This window comes from Rana temporaria, chromosome 3 (genome assembly GCF_905171775.1).
Source record: "Rana temporaria chromosome 3, aRanTem1.1, whole genome shotgun sequence".
Lineage (NCBI taxonomy): Eukaryota > Metazoa > Chordata > Amphibia > Anura > Ranidae > Rana > Rana temporaria.
Window position 1 is genome coordinate 365,757,649 of NC_053491.1, and position 18,184 is coordinate 365,775,832.

The following is an 18,184-nucleotide window of genomic DNA, read 5'->3' on the forward strand; positions in this document are numbered from 1 at the left end:
ATACTCCCAATAGGAAATCATGTCTAAAGGGATGCAGACCCTGCAGCTTTCCTCATTGGAGCCATACAGCTGCAGCAGCTGGTTGATAATTATCAATCTTTTTAGCTATAAGGGTGTGATTCTCCCCAAAGACCACAAGTGTAAGGAGCATTCTTCCCAGTGACCATCACACTACTGTACTATGAGCTACAGATATATTCATTGTTGACAGGGGTTTCCTGAGAGTGGAAAAGTATTTCAAGAGTTCCTTCATGTAAAAAAAAAAGTTGAGAAAGGCTGGTCTAGAAATAGCTGAGTGAGCTCCATGCCTACGATGCAACATTCGTAACTTTTTTTTTTGTAAAGCGTAACTCCACTTTAAAGCAGGGTTAGAGTAACAAAAAATATCCCAAGCTTTGAAAATCTCACAAAGCACTGTTCAATCCATCATTCCAAAATGGAAAGAGTATGGCACAACTGCAAACCTACCAATACATGGCTGTCACCCTAAACTGACAGGCCAGGCAGTGGCGTTGCTAGGGGGGTGCGGGCCGCACCGGGTGACACCCACTAGAGGGGTGACACCATCCCGATTTAAAAAAAAAAAAAAAAAAAACTTTTTTTTTTTTTTTTTAGCTGACATGACCAGAGGTGCAGGTGGCTGTGTAATGTAAAAGGGGTGCAGTGATGCAGGGTGTTGTGTAATGTAAAAGGGTCCAGAGGTGCAGGGGGCTATGAGATGTAAAGGGGGCCAGTGATGCAGGGTGCTGTGTAATGTAAAAGGGGTGCAGTGATGCAGGGTGCTGTGTAATGTAAAGGGGTCCAGAGGTGCAGGTGGCTGTGTAATGTAAAGGGGTGCAGAGGCCTGTGTAGTGTAAAATGGTCCAGAGGTGCAGGGGGCTATGTGATGTAAAGGGGTGCAGAGGTGCAGGCGGCTGTGTAATGTAAAAGGGGTGCAGTGATGCAGGGTGCTGTGTAATGTAAAAGGGTCCAGAGGTGCAGGGTGTTGTGTAATGTAAAGGGGTGCAGAGGCCTGTGTAGTGTAAAATGGTCCAGAGGTGCAGGGGGCTATGTGATGTAAAGGGGTGCAGAGGTGCAGGCGGCTGTGTAATGTAAAAGGGGTGCAGTGATGCAGGGTGCTGTGTAATGTAAAGGGGTCCAGTGATGCAGGGGGCTGTGTAATGTAAAGGGGTCCAGAGGTGCAGGGTACTGTGCAATGTAAAGTGGTCCAGAGGTGCAGTTGTGGAGAGGGGTACACAGTAGTAACAAAAAGATATTGAAGGATGCAGAGGTATGCAGGGGGCACAGTGGGGTGTTTTTACATTTTAACGTGTGTGGGGGGGGGGGGTGCCAGATATTGGATCCGCCCCGGGTGCCAAATGCTCTAGGTACGCCCCTGGCCTATAGGCTCCTGAGATGTGAATTGCGGTTCTGGAGAAAGAGAGGTGGGGGGAGGGGACAAAAAATGGAGAGAAAGAAGAAGGGATAGAACGCACAAGAAAGATGGATAGGGAGAGAGAGAAAAGGGGAAGAAAGGAGAACAGAGAGCAAACAGTAGGGTAAAAAATATTTGAAAATTTTTATTAGGGGGGGGGTGACACCATATTTTACCGCACCAGGTGACACCAACCCTAGTGACGCCACTGAGGCCAGGCAAGGAGAGCATTAATCAGAGAAGCAGCCAAGAGGCCCATGGTAACTCTGAAGAAGCTGCAGAGATCCACGGCTTAGGTGGGAGAAACTGTATACAGGACAACTATTAGTCGTGCACTCCACAAATCTGGCCTTTATGGCCAGATGTGTGGCAAAAAGAAAGCCATAAGGCCGTGTACAGACGACCAAACAAGTACGATGAAAGCGGTCCGCCGGACCGTTTTCACCGTACATGTCTGGCCGGGGCTTTCTGTACGGTGGCTGTACTAACCATCGTACAGAAAGCCACGCGTAAACAATACGCGGGGCGTGTCCGCTGTGTCGCCGCGTCGATGACGCGGCGACGTGGGCGGGCCTGCCAGTTAAATGCTTCCACGCATGCGTCGAAGTCATTCGACGCATGCGAGGGATGGCGGGCGCTCGGACATGTACGGTAGGTCTGTACAGACGACCGAACATGTCCGAGCGGGCAGGATTCCAGCGGACTGTTTTAAAACAAGTCCAGGAATATTTGTCCGCTGGGAAATGGCCCTGCGGGCAAATGTTTGCTGGAATCCTGCACGCTCGGGCCTACACACGACCGAACATGTCTGCTGAAACTGGCCCGCAGACCAGTTTCAGCAGACATGTTTGGTCGTCTGTACGGGGCCTAAGAGGTTCCATTTGCAGTTTGCAAGAAGCCATGTGGAAGAAGGTGCTCTGGTCAGATGAGTCCAATATTGAACTTTTGACCTAAAATAAAAACTCTATATGTGGCGGAAAACTAACACTGCACATCGCCCTGAACACACCATCCCCACCGTGAAACGTGGTGGCAGCAGGGACCGGCAAGCTGGTTACAGTTGATACGAAGATGGATGAAGCCAAATACTGGGCAATCTTCAAAGAAAACCTGTTAGAGTCTGCAAAAGACTTGAAACTGGAGTGGGGGTTCACCTTCCAGCACTACAACGACCCTAAACATACAGCCAGAGCTACAATGGAATGTTTTAGATCAAAGCATATTCATGTGTTAGAATGGCCCAGTCAAAGAAGTCCAGACCTATATCCAATTGAGAATCTGTGGCAAGACTAGAAAATTGCTGTTCACAGATGCTCTTCATCTAATCTGACAGAGCTTAAACTATTTTGCAAAGAAGAATGGGCAAAAATTGCAATCTCTAGATGTGCAAAGCTGGTAGAGACATCCCCAAAAAGACTTGCAGCTGTAATTGCAGTGAAATGTGGTTATACAAAGTGTTGACTCAGGGGAATGAATACAAATTCACACCACACTTTTCACATATTTATTTGTAAAAAAAAAATGAAAACCATTTATCATTTTCCTTCTACTTCACAATTATGTGCCACTTTGTGTTTTTCACATAAAATCCCAATAAAATACATTTATGTTTTTGGTTGTAATATGACAAAATGTGGAAACGTTCAAGGGGTATGAATCCTTTTTCAAGGCACTGTGGGCCAAATTCTCAAAAAGTCTGCGTAACTTAAATTTCAGCAGTTAAGTTACACTGACTTAAAATTTCTACCTAAGTGCCCGATCGTCAAAGCACTTAGGTAGAAATTTCAGGCCGTGTAACTTAAGTGCCGCCGTCGTAAGGCGGTCCTCCTCTCCTGGGGGCGTTTAAAATTTAAATGAGGCGCGCTCCCGCGCCGGCCGTACTGCGCATGCGTGTGACGTAATTTTCCCGACGTGCAGCGCGCGAACGTAATTAACGCCGGGCGGCTTTGAGAATTTCGACGGGACACTAAAGTTGCGACGGGTGAAAAAAAAAGACGCGCCGGGAAAACAAATGATTATAAAAAAAAAAGACAGCGTCGCTCAGCATGCATTCCTGAGAGGGTGAATCCATGCCAATTTTCAAAGAAAAAAACGGCATGGGTTCCCCCCCCAGGAGCATACCAGGCCCTTAGGTCTGGTATGGGTTGTAAGGAGACCCCCCCACGCCGAAAAATTGACGTAGGGGGTCCCCCTACAATCCATACCAGACCCGTATCCAAAGCACGCTACCTGGCCGGTCAGGAATGGGAGTGGGGACGAGCGAGCGTGGGTACCTGCCGGAGCATGATGGGACGGTGATGCCTATATAAATGTGATGCAAGGCGCGCTTCCATCATTACAGCGACAACAGGCGACGAGTCAACATCGGAAGAACAGAAGACAAGACCCTGACGTCACAGAAGACCGCGCCGGCTGCCTGTTTGAAATCGAGCTAACACACAAACATAGCAGGCAGCCAGCGCTGAAGAAGAAGGCACCGGAGAGCTGCAGAAGAACCGGGGTTCGCCGAGTCAAGAGCGGAAGAGGGGAGAAGATGGAAGAAGCCCCCCGGAGTCCGGAGAAGCCCCCCCCGGAGAGCGGAAGAAGAAACCCCCCCCCGGAGAGCGGAGAAGACCCCCGGAGAGTGGAAGAAGACCCCCGGAGAGTGGAAGAAGAAGCCCCCCCTGGTAATTGAGCTAATAACGAAGACAGGGGGGGCATCCGGAGCAGAATAATAAATTATTTTAAAAAGCCTTGTGTTGTGTGTTTACTAACTTACTTTTTGCCTCCAGGTGAATGGATAGGGGTACGATGTACCCCATATCCATTCACTTAGGGTGGGGGGCCGGTATCTGGGGGCCCCCTTATTAAAGGGGACTCCCAGATTCCGATAAGCCCCCGCCCGCAGACCCCGACAACCAATGGCAAGGGTTGTCGGGAAGAGGTCCTGTCCTCATCAACATGGGGACAGGGTGCTCTGGGGTGGGGGGGCCCGCAGTGCGCCCCCCTGCCCCAGAGCACCCAACCCCCCCATGTTGAGGGCATGCGGCCTGGCACGGCTCAGGAGGGGGGGGGACGCTCGCTCGTCCCCACTCCCATTCCTGACCGGCCGGGTAGTGTGCTTTGGATACGGGTCTGGTATGGATTGTAGGGGGACCCCCTACGTCGAATTTTCGGCGGAGGGGGGTCTCCTTACAACCCATACCAGACCTAAGGGCCTGGTATGCTCCTGGGGGGGGAACCCATGCCGGTTTTGAATTTAAAAATTGCCGTGGAGTTCTCCCTCAGGAATGCATACCAAATGCCGTCGCTGGAATGGGCCTTTACAATGTGTGACTAACTTTCCACATTATAAAACCAGCCCTAGTTTTGCGCAGGCAAATTCGGAACTTACGCAGAAATCAAAGTGCTGAAATGCTTTGAAAATCTGCTTAAGTCCTCATTTGCATACGCAAAGCTGCATTTCAATGAGAAATGCCCCCAGTGGCGGATGCGGTACTGCATCCTAAAATCTGACCGTGTAAGTGTCTTACACCTGTCAGATTTTCTGCCTAACTTTGGAAAAAGCCTTTTGAGAATCGTTTCCAAAGTTAGGCACAGGGATACGCAGGCTGAACAGCAGTTAAGTCTGCGTATCTCTTTTGAGAATCAGGCCCTGTATGTATCCCTTATCGTGCTTTTGTTTACTTTTATTTTATTTTGATTATTTCATTACTGTTACTGTTGCACCAATAAATATTCCCTCTTCAGTCTTGGTGATAACAGGGGACCTAAAAAACAATAGCTGCTTCAGGAGTAAGCAGCACATAAAGAGGAGTGGATATTATTGATATTGTAGAGAAAGAATAAGCATAACTTGTTCTCTCTGTTTACAGCACTATGGGCCTGATTCTCAAAAGAGATACGCAGACTTAACTGCTGTTCAGCCTGCGTATCCCTGTGCCTAACTTTGGAAACGATTCTCAAAAGGCTTTTTCCAAAGTTAGGCAGAAAATCTGACAGGTGTAAGACACTTACACGGTCAGATTTTAGGATGCAGTACCGCATCCGCCACTGGGGGCATTTCTCATTGAAATGCAGCTTTGCGTATGCAAATGAGGACTTAAGCAGATTTTCAAAGCATTTCAGCACTGTGATTTCTGCGTAAGTTCCGAATTTGCCTGCGCAAAACTAGGGCTGGTTTTATAATGTGGAAAGTTAGTCACACATTGTAAAGGCCCATTCCAGCGACGGCATTTGGTATGCATTCTTGAGGGAGAACTCCACGGCAATTTTAAAATTCAAAACCGGCATGGGTTCCCCCCCAGGAGCATACCAGGCCCTTAGGTCTGGTATGGGTTGTAAGGAGACCCCCCTCCGCCGAAAAATTGACGTAGGGGGTCCCCCTACAATCCATACCAGACCCGTATCCAAAGCACGCTACCCGGCCGGTCAGGAATGGGAGTGGGGACGAGCGAGCGTCCCCCCCCTCCTGAGCCGTGCCAGGCCGCATGCCCTCAACATGGGGGGGTTGGGTGCTCTGGGGCAGGGGGGCGCACTGCGGGCCCCCCCACCCCAGAGCACCCTGTCCCCATGTTGATGAGGACAGGACCTCTTCCCGACAACCCTTGCCATTGGTTGTCGGGGTATGCGGGCGGGGGCTTATCGGAATCTGGGAGTCCCCTTTAATAAGGGGGCCCCCAGATACCGGCCCCCCACCCTAAGTGAATGGATATGGGGTACATCGTACCCCTATCCATTCACCTGGAGGCAAAAAGTAAAAGTTAGTAAACACACAACACAAGGCTTTTTAAAATAATTTATTATTCTGCTCCGGATGCCCCCCTGTCTTCGTTATTAGCTCAATTACCAGGGGGGGCTTCTTCTTCCACTCTCCGGGGGTCTTCTCCGCTCTCCGGGGGGGGTTTCTTCTTCCGCTCTCCGGGGGGGGCTTCTCCGGACTCCGGGGGGCTTCTTCCATCTTCTCCCCTCTTCCGCTGTTGACTCGGCGAACCCCGGTTCTTCTGCAGCTCTCCGGTGCCTTCTTCTTCAGCGCCGGCTGCCTGCTATCTTTGTGTGTTAGCTCAATTAGTAACAGGCAGCCGGCGCGGTCTTCTGTGACGTCAGGGTCTTCTGTTCTTCTCCCCTCTTCCGATGTTGACTCGTCGCCTGTTGTCGCTGTAATGATGGAAGCGCGCCTTGCATCACATTTATATAGGCATCACCGTCCCATCATGCTCCGGCAGGTACCCACGTGGTGGGTGCACGTGGGTAGGCACCCACCACGTGGGTACCTGCCGGAGCATGATGGGACGGTGATGCCTATATAAATGTGATGCAAGGCGCGCTTCCATCATTACAGCGACAACAGGCGACGAGGCAACATCGGAAGAGGGGAGAAGAAGAGAAGAGAAGAAGATGACGTCACAGAAGACCGCGCCGGCTGCCTGTTACTAATTGAGCTAACACACAAACATAGCAGGCAGCCAGCGCTGAAGAAGAAGGCACCGGAGAGCTGCAGAAGAACCGGGGTTCGCCGAGTCAACAGCGGAAGAGGGGAGAAGATGGAAGAAGCCCCTCGGAGTCCGGAGAAGCCCCCCCCGGAGAGCGGAAGAAGAAACCCCCCCCGGAGAGTGGAAGAAGACCCCCGGAGAGTGGAAGAAGAAGCCCCCCCTGGTAATTGAGCTAATAACGAAGACAGGGGGGGCATCCGGAGCAGAATAATAAATTATTTTAAAAAGCCTTGTGTTGTGTGTTTACTAACTTTTACTTTTTGCCTACAGGTGAATGGATAGGGGTACGATGTACCCCATATCCATTCACTTAGGGTGGGGGGCCGGTATCTGGGGGCCCCCTTATTTGAGGGGACTCCCAGATTCCGATAAGCCCCCGCCCGCAGACCCCGACAACCAATGGCAAGGGTTGTCGGGAAGAGGTCCTGTCCTCATCGACATGGGGACAGGGTGCTCTGGGGTGGGGGGGCCCGCAGTGCGCCCCCCTGCCCCAGAGCACCCAACCCCCCCATGTTGAGGGCATGCGGCCTGGCACGGCTCAGGAGGGGGGGGACGCTCGCTCGTCCCCACTCCATTCCTGGCCGGCCGGGTAGCGTGCTTTGGATACGGGTCTGGTATGGATTGTAGGGGGACCCCCTACGTCAATTTTTCGGCGTGGGGGGGGGTCTCCTTACAACCCATACCAGACCTAAGGGCCTGGTATGCTCCTGGGGGGGGAACCCATGCCGTTTTTTGCTTTGAAAATTGGCATGGAGTTCTCCCTCTCAGGAATGCATGCTGAGCGACGCTGTCATTTTTTTTTATAATTATTTGTTTTCCCGGCGCGTCTTTTTTTTTCACCCGTCGCAACTTTAGTGTCCCGTCGAAATTCTCAAAGCCGCCCGGCGTTAATTACGTTCGCGCGCTGCACGTCGGGAAAATTACGTCACACGCATGCGCAGTACGGCCGGCGCGGGAGCGCGCCTCATTTAAATTTTAAACACCCCCAGGAGAGGAGGACCGCCTTACGACGGCGGCACTTAAGTTACACGGCCTGAAATTTCTACCTAAGTGCTTTGACGATCGGGCACTTAGGTAGAAATTTTAAGTCAGTGTAACTTAACTGCTGAAATTTAAGTTAGGCAGACTTTTTGAGAATTTGGCCCTATATATTTATGTTGCTTTCTCCAAGGGCCTCAGTAGGCCAAGATCACTGCTGCCAGTGGCGGCTGGTGCTCAAATTTTTTTTGGGGGGTGCAAACAAACTAAAAGATTCTGAAAAATACAAAAAAAAAAAGGCATCAATTGCAGCCTCACTGTGCCATCAATTGCAGCCACTGTGCCCATGAAATGCAGTCACTGTGCCATCAAATGCAGCCACTGTGCCCCATAAAATGAAGCCACTGTGCCATCAAATGCAGCCACTGTGCCCATCAAATGCAGCCACTGTGCCCATCAAATGCAGCCACTGTGCCCATCAACTGCAGCCACTGTGCCCATCAACTGCAGCCACTGTGCCCATCAAATGCTGCCACTGTGCCCATCAAATGCAGCCAATGGGCCCATCAAATGCAGCCAATGGGCCCATCAAATGCAGCCAATGGGCCCATCAAATGCAGCGCCTGTGTCCATCAAATGTAGCCTCTGTGCCCATCATATGTAGCCTCTGTGCCCATCATATGTAGCCTCTGTGCCCATCATATGTAGCCTCTGTGCCCATCATATGTAGCCTGTGTGTCCATCATATGTAGCCTGTGTGAGTGTGTGCCCATCATATGCAGCCTCTGTGACCGGCATACACTTACCCCATCCTGGTGGCGGGTGACGGCGGCGAGCTGTGGGACATGCAGCAGGTGATGGCGACATGTCCACCGTGGCTCTCTGTCCTCCCAGTCTTCCCTTATGTCAGGTGTCCAATCAGGATGCCTGTGCCTTCAGCCAATCACAAGAATGTGGGACTTTGCATGAGTCATGTCATTGTGAATAATAATAATAATAATAATAATAATAATAATAATAAATAAATGATGAATAAAGTATATGCATGGCTCTAAATGTATTTGATTTAATGTCTCAATCATATAAAGTGGTTCATTGTACCAATCATGTCAGTTGATTATTTGTATTAAATACTTTATTATTATTATTATTATTATTATTATTATTATATTTGATATATACATTTTTATGGTTATATTATGTATATTATTATTTGTTGATATACAGTAAAACCTTGGTTTGAGAGTAATTTGATTAGAGAGCGTTTTGCAAGACAAGCTAATTTGTCACAACTGAGTATGAAAGAGAAGAGAGGAGCCTCTAAGTGTAGCAATATGGTTACATTTAATGAAGGTACAACATTTAGCAACATATTGCTAAGCTTAGAGGCGCCTCTCTTCTCTTTTATACTCTGTAGCTCCTGCTTAATTTTGTTTTTAATCCCCTTGTGGAGGCTTCCATTTGTGGATGGATATTTTATGGTTACACAACCTATAACATTGCTATAATAGTTTTATATGGACTATAAACTGAAGGACCTATGAATAAATTATTGTGGAACGAATCATTTGAGTTTCCATTATTTCCTATTGGGAAATTTGCTTTCATATACAAGTGCTTTGGATTACAAGCATGTTTCTGGAACGAATTATGCTCGCAATCCAAGGTTTTACTGTAATATATTATGTTTCCCCTAATCATGGACCACTTTCTATGATTGAGAGATTAAATCAAAATAATTCAGAGCCATACATATACTTCATTCATCATTTATTTCTTATTAATATTCACAAAGACATGCCTCATGCAAAGTCCCATCTTCTTTCCTTGTATATAGACAAATCACAAAAGCCTGGGACTTTGCTGGATGTTGGTGATGATTGGCAGCTGTGTGAGTGCCATATTAACCACTTCCCGCCCAGTCAATAGCAAATTGACATCCGGGAAGTGGTTGAGTTATCTTGACTGGACGTCATATGACGTCCAGGAGGCCAACAGCTGCCGCGCGCCCGTGGGGGCGCGCATCGCGGCAATCGGTGGTGCAATGTGTCAGTCTGACACACCGCTACACTGATCTCGGTAAAGAGCCTTCCGACGGAGGCTCTTTACCACATGATCAGCCGTGTCAGCACAGCCCCCCTTCGGATCCCCGCCCAGGACCAACAGTATGCCGCCTAGGACCACCAGGGATGGGCATCCACACTGGACCACCAGGTATGCCCCCTAGACCACCGATGGAGACTCTTTACAATGTAAACAGGCTTTTCCTCACTTGTGTTTGACAGACGCGAGTAGAGGAGAGCCGATTGGCTGCTCTCCTGACAGGGGGAGTCTGTGCTGATAGTTTATCAGCGCAGCCCCCCCTCGAATCACCACCCAGGACCAATAGTATGCCGCCCAGGACCACCAGGGTTGGACATCCACATTGGACCACCAGGTATGCCACCTAGACTACCAGAAAAATGCAAGTCTGTGCCAAGGCAGCTGCCAATCAATGCTCGGGCAGCTGCAAACCAGTACCCACCCAAAATCCCTGCCAGTGCCACCAGGGATAAGCATCAGTGCCACCTATCAGAGCTGCATGTCAGTGTCCATCATTGTCATGTATCAATGCCCAGCAGTGCCGCCTATCAGTTCCACTCATAAGTACTCATCATTGTAGCCTTTCAGTGCCCATCAGTGTCACCTATCAGTGCCCACCAGTGCCACCCATGAGTGCCCATCAGTGCCACCTATCAATTCATATCAGTGCTGCCTACCAGTGCCCATTGTCAGTGCCGCCTCATCGGTGCCACCTTATCAGTGCCCATCAGTGAAGGAGAAAACTTACTTATTTACCAATTTTATAACAGAAAAAAAATAAAAACTTTGGTCTTTTTTTATTTGTATAGCAAAAAATAAAAACCCCAGAGATTTCAAATACCATATCAAATACCACCAAAGAAAGCTCTATTTGTGGGAAGAAAATTATAAAAATTCTGTTTGGGTACAGTGTAGCATGACCGCGCAGTTGTCATTTAAACAGCGACAGCGCAGAAAGTTGAACATTGGCTTGGCAGGAAGGGGGTGTAAGTGCATGGTATTGAAGTGGTTAAATAGGGACAAGAAGTAAAGTGACTCAGGATTACAAATTTTCTATTCAGCTTTGCAGTACAAAGACGCCATCTACTGCTCAATCACAGTAACGTACAGGACTCTGAAATTCTCTGGCGGAAGTAATTTTGGCGGGCGTTTTCAAACTTAGAATGGAAGACTCAGCAGTTTTTACAACTATACATGATACAGAAAGTAGAAAATTCTGACATTACCTTGCAGGGTAAGAAAAAAAACGTCCAGAGGTTTACAACCGCTTTTTTATTTTATAAAAGTTCTTTAATAAACCAGGACATCTGGGCTCTGCGGTACTACACAAACACGCTTCGCTTCATAAAATTCCCTTAGCAGTTCCTAGAAAAAAATAGCAGCTAAGGGAGCCTGGCACTAAATAATTTATTGTTCTTACCTGGCAGGCGATGTTTTACAGATGGGAAAATATGGAGAAACCTGACTGAGCAGATGCAGCTATGTCTTTTATACAATCCACACTCAGACTGACGTGTTATTGGGAAATAGAAAGTTAAAAAACAAAAAGGGGAGGGAAGTGGGAAACACAGGCGGCTGGGAATGCACATTGTGCTGTGATTGGATGACACTTGTCTGTCTATGGGTGGGGACAGTAGGTTCTTAAAGTGGAAGTTTTTTTTTTTCATTTTGCATAGATTGTAGATGATTATGCTGATCATCTTTCAATAGTTGGGAGTGAGACGTAAGGTAACAATCTCTCTAAAGTTAGCCAGCAGACTGCAAAAAAAACAGATTTCACTTTGTAAAAATGCAGTTACACTTAGCAAACACATACAGCTTAAGAAAATTTTGACACTATCTCATTACTGGATTTTATAAGTTTTATCTTCCCACTCGAAGGGCAAAATTAGAACCAAAATATCTGAATTAAAGCGGATTTCCACCCAAAAATGGAACTTAAAGTACTCGTGACCACCTGACATGCCACATTTGGCATGTCATTTTTTTTAAGGGGGGGGGGGTGGGTACCTTGTTTTCACAGGTACCCAGCTCCCACTTCCTCTCCTGGTGCCATGGCGCCGGAAGGAAGTTCACCTCTCCCCCTTCCTTACAATCTTCTGGGACACATCATAGGTCCCAGAAGATTGCTTGGCCATTCATAACGCGCAGTGCAGCTCACGCATGCGCAGTGCATTCCGGCTGTACCGGCGCAGCAGAGAGTAGGGGGTGAGAAACAAAGCTTTGGGCGGGACCATAGGACAGATGAGTGTCTGTTTATTAAAAGTCAGCAGCTACACTTTTTGTAGCTGCTGACTTTTAAATAGATTGAACTCCACTTTAATTGAGAATTGCTACTCCATCCACCCACCCAGATATTGATGCGTTACTTTATCAAAAACAATGTCAAATATTACACCACTTTTATGTTGCCCTCTTTTTTATAATAAAAAACACTACAAAGGAAATTACGTTTTATTTTTATTGACACTTTTTTTTAGGTTTCAATATGTGCAATACAGTGGTTTAAAACATAGTTGAAGGAGAAGAAAGTAATCAAAAGGATGTAGTAGTTTCAAACAGCTGGAGAGGGCATTGTGATCTACATATAACAGGATTAACACAAAATCCACAGGTATAGTTAAACAGGGTACAGCACAGTCTGCCCGTCGTATCTATGCGCCTGATTAATAGAATCAGTTACGCATAGATAACCGTTAGATCCGACAGGCGTAAGGCTCTTACGCTGTCGGATCTTAAATGCATTTTTTTTTTCGCCGCTAGGTGTCGCCGACGTCGTTTTCCCGATCGAGTATGCAAATGAGCAAAACACGCGAATTCCCGAACGTACGCCCGACCGACGCAGTGAAGTTACGATGTTTACGTAAGATTTTCGACGCGTAAAGTTGCCCCTGGGTATATGAGGCGCAGTCAATGTTAAGTATGGCCGTCGTTCCCGCGTCGAAATTTGAAAATTTATGTTGTTTGCGTAAGTCGTCCGTGAATGGCGCTGGACGCCATTTACGTTAACGTCGAAACCAATGACGTCCTTGCGACGTCATTTAGCGCAATGTACGTCGGGAAATTTTATGGACGGCGCATGCGCAGTACGTTCGGCGCGGGAACGCTCCTAATTTAAATGATCCACGCCCCCTACCCGGATCATTTGAATTAGGCGGGCTTGCGCCGGAGGATTTACGTTACGCCGCCGCAACTTTACAGGCAAGTGCTTTGTGAATCAAGCACTTGCCCGTCAAACTTCCGGCGGCGTAACGTAAATGAGGTACGTTACGCCGCCGCAAAAATTCGGTGATCTACCAGAATCTGGCCCTGAGTGTTTACAGTATACAAAACGGAGGGGGGTCTCATGAAATCATGGGGGGTCCATTAGTTGATGCCATGGTTCCCATGTCGCTGTATGTCGGTCCACCCGATCCGTTAGTCTGGCCGACATGGACTCCATAACCTCTACGTCCTTGATTTTGGTATAAAGATCAGATAGTGATGGGGGGTTTCGTTGTTTCCAGTAGAGGGCTACTAAACATCTGGCTGCCGTTAATATTTGTGCAGCCAACTTTTTGGCTAGTCTGGAAAGTTTAGGAGGTGGCCCAGTAAAAAAAAACTTAGGGGAAAGAGGGATATCTACCTCGAACAGCCGGTGGAGCAATCCCTGGAATGAACGCCAATAGGGCTGGAGGAATGGGCAAACCCAGTAAATATGGAATAGCATGCCCAGGTCCTGGAGACATCTTCAGCAGCGATCCGAAGCCGATGGATATATAGCATGCAGGCGTGACGGAGTCAGGTACAAGTAGAAGAGTACTTTGTATGTGTTCACTTTGTAGAGCGTGCACATAGAGCTCTTGGCCACCTAAGACCATATAACGGCCCATTGTTCAGGGGTTAGTTCCTCTCCGAGGTGTTCCTCCAATCTACGCATGCATCTATGTTTCCCCCGGGAGACCATATCATAGGCGTTTATATATGTCTGAAGTTAGTCCTTTCTGTGTGGGGCCTGAAAAGATTAAGCATTCAAATGGTGATTGCTTAGAGAATTGGAGGGCTGGGGTGATGGTGAGTGCATAGTGCCGAATTTGGAGGTAGCCAAAGAAGTCGCTGTGGAGAGTTCATGTTTAGTTCTGAGTTCAAAGGGTAACAAGATCCTAGACACTGGGTTCACCAGATGTTCATAGTGAAAGAGATTCCTCTGCAACCATAGAGAGATAATCTGGGATGTTAAGCTGTCGGGGAGTTTAGGGTTGTAAAGAAAAGCTGTTACCAAGGAGGCCTCAGATTGTAGGGGGGTGTTGCAGTTTAGTTGTCTCCAAATAGTACGTAGGAAGTTCATGGTATGTAGTAGGGCGATTAGTATTACACAATAGATTGTTCAGGTGGATGGGGCTAGCCATATTTTGTCTATTTGGGTCCAGCGATTATAGGCCGGAAGGGTAACCCAGGAAGCCACAGCCCTTAGTTGGGCAGCATAATAGTAACGTTGGAGGTGTAGAAAGGCCAAACCCCCATCATTTCGAGATGCAAACATAATGGAGCAAGCTATTCGGTGCTGCTTATAATTCCACGTAAAATTTAGGAGGTCATTCTGGAGTTTCCTGAGCTGGGCAGATGGTATGGGCACTGGGAAAGTCATAAAGCAGTACAAGAGTTTAGGTAATATGTTCATCTTAACCGAGGCAATGCGTCAAAACCAAGACATTGGGTAATGTCTCCATTTGGTCAATAGGGATTGTATAGACGCGAATAGGGTTCTGAAGTTTGCATCGTATAGGGATTCGTATCGAGGAGTAAGGGATACCCCCAAATATTTAATGCCATGGGATTTCCACATATATGAAAAGTTTTCAGATAGACGGTGCTCTTCTGAGAAAGGGAGGTTGAGTAGGTGGGCTTCTGATTTAGCCGAATTAACCTTGTATCCCGACAGGGACCCGTATTTCTCCAGGAGTTTATGAAGGTTAAAGGGGTTGTAAAGGTTCGTCTTTTATTTCCTAAATTGGTTCCTTTAAGCTAGTGCATTGTTAGTTCACTTACCTTTTCCTTCGATTTCCCTTCTAAAATGTTTTTTTTCTTTGTTTGAATTTCTCACTTCCTGTTTTTCCTCAGTAAGCTTTCCACCATCATCCGAGTGATGGAAAGTCATTTAGAACAGCTTACTGAACACCTTACTGAGGAGGAACAGGAAGTGAGAAATTCAGACAAAGAAAAAAAAGAAAAAAAAAAGAACCTTTACAACCCCTTTAAGGAGAGTGATATGCAGTCATGTTAGGATTAGGAGAACGTCATCCGCAAACAATGAGATTTTAAATTCGTGGCCTCTAACCATTATGCCGATGATGTTGGGGTCCCTTCGGATCTGGGGCACCAGGGGTATAATACACTGGGCGAAAAGCAATGGGGAGAGCGGACATCCTTGCCTAGTTCCATTCAAAATGGGAAAGGAAGTAGATGCCGGTGTTTTGATGCAGGAGGGTGGAGTTGCGTATAGTTGCCTAATCGCCCTGAGGAACAGCCCCCAAAAGCCCAGATATTCGAGGGTGGAAAACATAAAATGCCAGCTAAGCCTAGCAAAGGCTTTCTCAGTGTCTAAGCTGAGCAACAGCGCTTCGTCTTTTTGTCTATTAATGATGTCTATTAAATTGATGACTCTTCTGGTGTTGGCACCCTAATGATTTTGTAAACATTTTCAGGTCTGAATTTAAACTCTTCCCGCCCGGTCAATAGTATATTGACGTCCGGGAAGTGGTTCGGTTATCCTGACTGGACGTCTATTGACGTCCTGCAGGATAACAGCCTCTGCTCGCCCGTGTGGGCGCGCATCGCGGTGATCGGTGGTGCGGTGTGTCAGTCTGACACACCGCTACACCGATCTCGGTAAAGAGCCTCTGACGGAGGCTCTTTACCACGTGATCAGCCGTGTCCAATCACGGCTGATCACGATGTAAACAGGAAGAGCCGTTGATCGCGAGTAGAGGAGAGCCAAATCGGCAGCTCTCCTGACAGGGGGGGTTTGGGCTGATTATTCATCAGCACAGCCCCCCTTGGATGCCCACACTGGACCACCAGGGAAGCCGCCAGGACCACCAGGGAAGCCTTCAACACGTGGATGGCCAGGTACATCCCCATGGCCATCCACATGTTCCAAAACATGCCAAAAGTATGCCAATCAGTGCCCACAAATGGGCACTGACTGGCACCATAACAGTACAGTAGTTGTGTTACAGTGATGCCCAGCAATGTCACCCACCAGTAATCAGTGCCACTCAGTGTCCCTCAGTGCCACCTATCAGTGACCATCTGTTCCACCCATCAGTGCCACCCATAAGTACCCATCAGTGCCACCCATATGTACCCATCAGTGCCGCCTATGAGTGCCCATCAGTGCCACCTATGAGTGCCACCTATGAGTGCCACCTATCAGTGCCGCCTTATCGGTGCCCATCGGTGCTGCCTTATCTGTGCCAGTCAGTGAAGCCATATCAGTGGCAGTCATTGAAGAAGAAAACATATTTATTTACAAAATAATCTAACAGAAACAAATAAAAAGTTTTTTTTTTTTTCAAAATTTTTGGTATTTTTTTATTCGTTGCGTAAAAAATAAAAATCACATATGTGATCAAATACCACCAAAATAAAGGTCTATTTGTGGGAACAAAATGATAAAAAATGTGTTTGGGTACAGTGTTGCATGACCGCGCAATTGTCATTCAAATTGCGACAGCGCTGAAAACTGAAAATTGGCTTGGGCAGGAAGGTGCGTAAGTGCCTGGTATTGAAGTGGTTAATAAAGCTATGGGTCTATAATTCCCACCCACACAGTGTGTGGTCTTTATCAGGTTTGGGAGCGTGAGGTGTGAAGTCTGCATGTCTCTTGGGATTTCAGATTTGCCCATGAATCCGTTAAATAAACTAACCATAAGTGGAAGTAGGGTGGTTAAAGCGGAGTTCCAGCCACAATTTCACTTTTTAAATATAAATACCCCTGTAATACACAAGCATAATGTATTCTAGTACAGTTAGTCTGTAAACTAAGGTCCGTTTTGTTAGGTTGTTACAGAATTTAGACACTTTATAAAATAGAAATTGACTGGGGCCATCTTAAGTGTGTGCATCATGAAGCCAGACTGTATGACTTCCTGGATTTCAGCCTTGCAAATCTCGCACATGCTCAGTGCTGCACAAGCAGTGTCAGATCAGGTTTCAGCACCTGTGCTGTCCAAGTCACATGATTCTTTGAGACTGGGGAATGCACAGACTCCTGAAAAGTTACACCCACTACATTACCAGGAGTCTGTGCGGTGTAGGTTAGGAAGCATTAAGCACCTAGGTGCAGAAAGTGGGAAGATTAACTATTCTGCCTAGCAACAACACTTTGAAGGCATCTAAAAAAAAAAAAAAAATTTGTAAAGGACGAATGACATTTTTTTAAAACTACTGATGTAATGTTATATTTATGGGTGGAACTCCACTTTAAAAAGGTTTTATAATATTCATACGGAAGGCCATCAGGGCCCGGGGCCTTATTATTTGGAAGAAACTTCAAAGTGCGGTATGGAGGAGTTGTTTTAGAGGTCCAAGTAATAATTTCTGAATAATTGGGCAATACGGTTGGGGTGGGAGTGAAGGGTCCTGAGTATGTTACGGGAGTTTACGCGCTAATAATAATGTGGGCTTTGTTGCCTTTATCATAGTATAACTGACACAGCCTCTGAAGGGCTTTTTCAACCTTGCCTATGTCTATACTTTTGAGGACTGCCCGTAGACACATCATTTCTCTAAAAAGACGGGTTGGGGACAAGGTCATGAGTCTGGATTCTAAGTGCTGTAGCCGCTGTGCTGTCTGTTCTCTCAATTGCCTGGAATTTTTCTTCCAGGCCGTAGAGACCGCTATACATTGTCCACGTATGACCATTTTGTGTGCCTCCCAGAGACTTCCCACAGAGATCTCCGGGGTATTGTTCTCTACAAAGTACAGTTTTAAAGTGTTTTCTAACTCCGACCTATGTGCAAGATCCTTCAGGAGAAAGTCATTAAGCCGATAGGGGCAGTGTTTGACCTTGGAAGGATCTAATTTTAGTTTCAAGAGGATTGGAGCATAGTCCGACTGCGATATGGGCAGGACACCCACGTCAGCGAGCTCCATTATGTTGCATTATGAAAAAGTAATCAAACCACACGTGTGTGTGAAATGGGTGGGAGTAATGGGAGTATTGACGCTCTGTTGGGCGCTCTACCCACCAAACAG

At 47.2% G+C, this 18,184-nt stretch overlaps 1 protein-coding gene across 1 annotated transcript in view; it reads right to left on the reverse strand.

Moving 5' to 3' along the window:
• LOC120932750 (serine protease FAM111A-like) overlaps window positions 1-11,696 on the reverse strand; it is an 83,448-nt gene extending 71,752 nt beyond the window's left edge. Inside the window, 1 exon segment of the mRNA XM_040345410.1 lies at window positions 11,366-11,696. Within this exon segment, the coding sequence (XP_040201344.1) occupies window positions 11,366-11,645 (280 nt within the window). The 5' untranslated portion in view covers window positions 11,646-11,696.
• Window positions 11,697-18,184: the final 6,488 nt, after the last annotated feature.